The sequence below is a fragment of the Drosophila novamexicana genome, unplaced genomic scaffold, assembly GCF_003285875.2.
Source record: "Drosophila novamexicana strain 15010-1031.04,08,12 unplaced genomic scaffold, DnovRS2.1 tig00000009-arrow-pilon, whole genome shotgun sequence".
Lineage (NCBI taxonomy): Eukaryota > Metazoa > Arthropoda > Insecta > Diptera > Drosophilidae > Drosophila > Drosophila novamexicana.
The window spans coordinates 881,433-887,538 of NW_020824766.1; the positions used below are offsets into that span (position 1 = coordinate 881,433).

The window sequence follows — 6,106 nt, forward strand, 5'->3', positions numbered from 1 at the left end:
AAGTATATTAGGTATGCGCAATGTCCGTCTGCCCGTCTTGCTTTCCGTCTGTCTGTCTACCTACTGGGTAATCTGCATATATATTTCTTCTACTGTCTTAGGGACGTATAATACTTATGAGCTCTTCCAGAGCTTGCTCCAGAAATATGAATTGAAAAAATCTACATATACATATTGGTTAAGCTATTATGGAACTACACGACTTTTGTTCTAAAATAGAATTGAATCATTGGAACACTCTTGAAAGCATAAATGGCTGCATGCAGGAACATTATCATAAAATATTCATATAATCAATATGACTACTATTTATTTATATATAATACATTCAAACCCAAAAATATTTACACTAAAAACAAATGATAAAGATATTGTGCACGTTTTGAAAATATGAGAATGGAATAGCACGACATAAGGCATTGGTAGCTGACATCAAGGCTCTTATTCTTTAGCTTGACTTGGGGTTTCGCACTCGGCCTCCTCCTCGTGTCAGGATACCTCCCATACGGTGGACTCCACCGAACGGCGCGGACGTGCAGCGACCTCCACATGGGCGTCCAGGCCATCGCTTAGGCGACTGAAACGGCGTGCCCAGCTGCCGCGCGCGTTCATTTGGCCACCAGCTATGGAGGTGCGGCTGGTGGCGTCTCGGAACAGGCTCATTATGTCTTGATTGTCTCCCTGCGCTCGCTTGATGCCGTGCTGGTATTTGGCCTCCTTGGCAAGCAGCTGCTCGCGCTGCATTTGTGTCTTCACCTCGGACGGTACATCGGGTATGATGAACTGCATGATGCCGGTTAGCACGAAAACCACATGCTATTACGAACGATAAAAATCCATGTTTATATATTGGACATTAGTTTTAATTTAGTTAATGCACGCGTTTACCTCGAACACCACGACGAACGCCAAGCGTGCGGCAAATACATGCCAATAATGGGGACTAAGTCCATACGGCTCATAGTCCTTGGGGCCATTGCTATCAGAGGACGACAATCTACAAATGTGACTCAAAATTGATGGGGCACGGTTTGGCTTACCGATAGCCTCGATATTTGCAGGTGTCGGGATCGCGTTCGCTGCTTGTGGCGCCCCATTCCTCCTTGTAGTCAGATGTATTGAATATGGACAGGGAGTGCTCTATATAGCCGGCCAAAGTGTGGGACTCCGAGTAGACAAACTTATAGACGACGCGTGGAATAAAATCGCTTGTGTAGGCGATCACAAAAGCATTGGACACGACGGCCGTATAGGTAATAATGCGCAATATGCCATACCAGGCACCAATATCCTCTACACGCTCCGCCAAGGGGCGCCTGGCCTGTGTGACCATCTTGTAGGCATCCAAACGAATTTCGGCCACATTGTTGAGCAACGCAAAGAGCGGAGCCAGCGGGAATGCGGCCACAAACAGTGTGACGAATCCATACTGTAGGACTGAATATATAAGAATATATGTTAAATTCTTTCTGGATACTCATCAAATGGATAGTCATTAAATGGACACTCACTCATTTCTAGGTACTCGTCAAAAAGTGCCAAACGACCCGGATCCTGCATATGATAGTCCTGCTCCCACGCCATGTGCAAATGTGACTCATCTTTTGTGGCCTTCAATCAATATATTGTTAGGATTCCCTCCATATTTATAAATATCTCTATTTATATCTTAATGCCTACCTGTTTGTGCTTTCGCTGGCGCCACCAGTTCCAGAATTTGGGAAACAGATACTCCATAAAGTTATTCCAGCACTGTTTGCCCACCATAATGATAGCCTATAGCAAAACAAAAACATATAATCCGCACTTAGCCTACGAATTCTTTTCAAAATCTTTAACTTATTGCCTACCAGTTGTATGCATAGCTCGGAGAGGCAACCCGCCGGATCGCATATGTCATTTTTGAGGCGAAAGAACTCACTGCGTCGCGCCTGATCATCGCCGGGATAGTCAAAGAAGCGACCCTTGAAGAAGGCTATGTAGATAAGCGACGAGTAAAAGTTCATAAACTCAAAGAAGAATATCTTAAACGTATATGAATCCTCGTATTCGGTATGGGTGCGTGGATTCTCCAGATTTGTTAACTTAATTGCCATACGATGATAGATCTATAAATGAATTGATTTAATAAGGTTCCTTAATAGCGGCAATATTACATACGCGTGTTAATATCATGATGACCACCAAATTGATCAAAGCCGCTGTCACTGTGGTGAACAGTTTGGCATGCTCCTTCACAAAGAAGCCGCCACCGCCATAGATTACCGAGACCAATGATATGCGATAGATAATGGTGCCCAGCACGGCAGAGAGCACAACGGCGATCTATTGAGGATCAGATTGAATATCATGATACTAGGATTATCCCTGTCAATGCTAATTTTTACCATGAAAAGCACCGCGCTTCCGGTTATGACAAATCGAATGGCCCGACTCCATGTGGACATGTAGGGTTCCTTTTCTCGTGTCACTGGATTCATTCGAAATGTGGTGGCATTCGTCTCAAACTCGGGCCGATTCTCCTCATCCATTTCCACATTGTGCAGGTCCCATTCCCACACTAAGACCGATTGCTTGCGTTTCCAAAGCTCCAGGAAGGTGGTAGCTAAAAGTAAAGTTTTTCTTAGGATCTGGAATATATGATTGTGTGTGTATTTACCCCAAAAGGACATGAAGATTGCGAAAAATACCGTAGAGGGATTGTCAAAGAGGTATGTCAGTCGTGAGAACAGGCATGATTCGGATAGTCTTTGGTAGCTGCAGGCCTTATCACAGAGTGGGCATAGCGTTATGTTGCCGGTGCCGTACTCGTTGCAGATCTCCTTGCTGGGCGTATTGTCCTCCGACTCCAGTGTGGCCAGTCCATATATAAAGCAAAGAGTGCCCACAACGGCCGGATAGACTAGCATTTCGGTATAGAAGCCCAACCAACTGAAATAGAGTGCGATTTTGTCCCCGAAGTACTTGCGCACCAGGCACAGTGGCTGCTTCTTGTACCACTGCGAAGGATGCGCCCACGTCTGATACAGTACGCGGCGATCCAGCGAAATGCCACTCGAATGCGGTCGATCGTAGCGACCCTCGTGCAATGGAAAACAGCCCAGATATGTGCCGTCATTCAGCAGGCGTCGTATGCCACTCCGATCGCTCTCATCAAAGGGTGTGCGTATTAGCACTTGCATGACCATAAGCGAGCGCTGGGCACCCGTGTACGCAGTGGCACGATCCTTTACAATGAACCTTTATAAGAAAGATATGAAATTTATAGATTAAACGAGAATAGATTTTTGTACCTTAAGCCCATTGAAAATCTACGACCCCATAAATATATATTTAGCCATGTCCGTCAGTCCCTCCATCTGTCCGTCTGTATGTACATTTGGTCTTGCGCAGCAAGATATTGCTAGAGACACCATAATTTGAATGTCAACTCTCTTATACACAGATTCAGAACATTTCACTCGCTGGATGTTTTTTCTCTTTCCCTCCAAAAAACCAAACCAGAGTGTGGGTCAAAGGGCAATTAAAGCTCAGTAAATGTTTTTTTGAATTTGTAGTTTGTATCTCGGGGCTAGGCTCAGGTAAACTCCTTGTCAAAACTTACTGCTCCTCTGGATTGCCATTGGCCGTTGCTGCTTTGAAAGTTGTCTCACCCTCCAGCAGGCTGTGATCTAGCTGTATCTTTTTGGTTAAACGTTGCCACACATCTTTCCAGTACTGGACATTCCGCATAACTACATTCTCCTCATCCTGCAGTATTTAAGATATATTGATGGGAATAAACACACACGCAATTAAGTCAACTATAGTCTTACCCAAGATGGCTTAACGGATATGGTTATGAAGCGTTTGATGGGCAGCTTCAGATTCATGACCTCGGCTAGACGCGTTTCCAGGCGCCAAGGCAGATGAATTTTGAGGAAAAATGTTTTTTCATTGAACGATTGTGACTTGTCCTCCAGCTCCACTTCGAGGCCCTCTTTAACAAGATTCTCAATAAAGCTGCGCCTAATGTCGCGCCGTCGTGCCTCCGCTTCGGTCATAACGCCCAGATCCTCCTCTTCCCAGGCCAGCACCATGTCCACCTTGCGGCGCCCATCGCGAAACATCAGGGACTCCGGATCGAGTCCCTCCCGATCCTGCTTGCTTATGCGTCGCTCTTCACTGCCTTCGCCCGTTAAGCTGTTGCTCTTGCTGGCCTTGCGACTGCTCAAATAGCTGCCGGTAATGCTGCTCTCCCCGGTGGATGTTTTGCGTTCAGTGGGCAATAATTGCCTGTAGCTAAACTGATCGGTCAGCACATTCGAGTGCGAGGACTCGACTATTTCGTAGGGCTGCTTGACAGACTCCTCGGCCTGACTGGACTTGCGTCCGCCCAACGTTGGACTCAGGTTCAAGCCCAGCGTACGACGCATTGCAGTACCAGGTATATCCTCGTAATTGCTGCCCACAACTCGCGGTCCAAAAGCTTGCGTGGGGCTCGGCTCCGCTGACTCTGTCTCCAGATGCGTAGGCAGCGGCATGGCTATGGAGTTGACTTTCTGATAAAATGAGCCGTTGCCACCGCGCACCATCGAGGAGTTTAGCCATTTCTCCGTGTACGCTGCCGAGCTGGAGTTCTGCTCCAAAGGTGGATTGGGCGTAAGAGGATTACCCGCTGGCATTGGACTATGGCTGGCCGCTTGTCGCTCTGCATCCAGAAAGCTGTAAATATTATCAGTGGCAGTGATGCTGGGTTCCATTGGTGGCGATTGCAAATCCAATTCAATCAAAGGGCTCTCCTGCTGTGTTGAAACGTTTAAATAAGTATTGCCAATTGGCGGGCAAACGGATAACTTACAGCATAACCAACCAAGCGGCCGGCCACTATCCCGCTGTCCTGGCTAAGTCTTCGTGGGCGTATCTTGGTCTGCTTGCTGCGTATCATGCGTTCACTTTTTGCCGGACTCGAGACGACCTGTCGCCCGGAAGGGCTCAAAGAAGAGCTGTGATGCGAATTGCGTAGAGTGGGCACTGAAAGGAATCCTTTTGAATGGCAATGAGTAAAAAGTTTTGCTTAGATTTAAAATTTAATTCGCAAATAACTCACTTGGAAATTGAAACACCGACTGCTCAGCTGCTATCTCGCTCTCGCGCGCTGCACTGCCAATCAGATCCTCACGAGAATTGGCCTCCGTTATGGGTGCGGTGCTCTCATCGTCAACACTGTCGATTCGTATTTGAAATATATTCGATTTGCGATCCGAATTGCCCCTCAGCTCGCCATGAGTGCTCATGTTTTCGTAATGTTGTCGTATCTGCGACACGTTGTCGGGACGTCACAGAATTCTATAAAACGTAATTGTACAGTTTACATTAATACTGTAACAAAAACTTTTCCATTTTCTTTTTCGGATGACTTTTAAGTAATTTGACCTACAATGCCAGCGCACGAGCTCCTTTCCATGTGCCCTTATTCCCATTATTAATTATGCATTTCAATTTGTTAGTTCGATCAATGTCGAAAGGCATAAATAACACTCGACCGCAAACAAGCATCCAATATGCATAAATAAAACAATTAGAAACGAATAAATGTGAAATGATTTGTCCGAAATACATTTAAGCGTTTCCCACTATTCGACGCATTTCGAAGGCAGGGCTGCCACCTGACAAAAGTATTTCGTTAACTCGATGCACTGTTTGAATCATTGCCATTTGCTAGGCTCGTGAACCTTGCCTTCTACATTTATTATTGATTCGTAAATATGTTTTTGTTTTTTAAAAGAACATTCCAACGTTTGCAGTTAATTGGGCAACTGAAAATCAAGTATCCACTTTCGAATCCCATACTGGTATAGTATGTAAATAGATGCGACCATATTCTATACTTAAAATTATAATAATAATATTAATTGTATAAATATTTGACAAAGTTGCCGCCTGATATAACTATTTCCTTGATGTAGTTCACGGCTCGAACCATTGTCTTAAGACCTCATCCTAACCTCGTTTTTGGGGCACCTGAAAACCAAGTATCCGCTTTCGAATTTAAGTCTAGTATATGGATTAGGTGTATCTTTAGCTATTTAAAAAATAAACAGGTTGGAAGTCTGTAACCATATTC

General features: G+C 45.2%; 1 protein-coding gene across 3 annotated transcripts; it reads right to left on the bottom strand.

Moving 5' to 3' along the window:
• Nucleotides 1–438: 438 nt before the first annotated feature.
• Nucleotides 439–6,106, bottom strand: LOC115768468 (anoctamin-4). 3 transcript variants are annotated; one of them, XM_030713053.1, is made up of 14 exons: nucleotides 5,988–6,106; nucleotides 5,090–5,869; nucleotides 4,841–5,025; nucleotides 3,816–4,781; nucleotides 3,605–3,750; nucleotides 2,660–3,240; nucleotides 2,388–2,605; nucleotides 2,161–2,325; nucleotides 1,851–2,108; nucleotides 1,681–1,776; nucleotides 1,512–1,611; nucleotides 1,041–1,437; nucleotides 889–979; nucleotides 439–816 (listed from the first exon to the last, which is right to left on the bottom strand). In XM_030713053.1, exons 2-14 carry the CDS (start codon nucleotides 5,274–5,276, stop codon nucleotides 490–492), a joined length of 3,717 nt encoding a protein of 1,238 aa, XP_030568913.1. In that variant the 5' UTR covers nucleotides 5,277–5,869; nucleotides 5,988–6,106; the 3' UTR covers nucleotides 439–489. The 3 variants fall into 3 exon arrangements, with proteins under 3 accessions (XP_030568913.1, XP_030568905.1, XP_030568921.1); XM_030713045.1 differs by having other exon boundaries at nucleotides 3,816–4,784; XM_030713061.1 differs by lacking the exons at nucleotides 3,605–3,750; nucleotides 3,816–4,781; nucleotides 4,841–5,025; nucleotides 5,090–5,869; nucleotides 5,988–6,106 and adding an exon at nucleotides 3,294–3,535.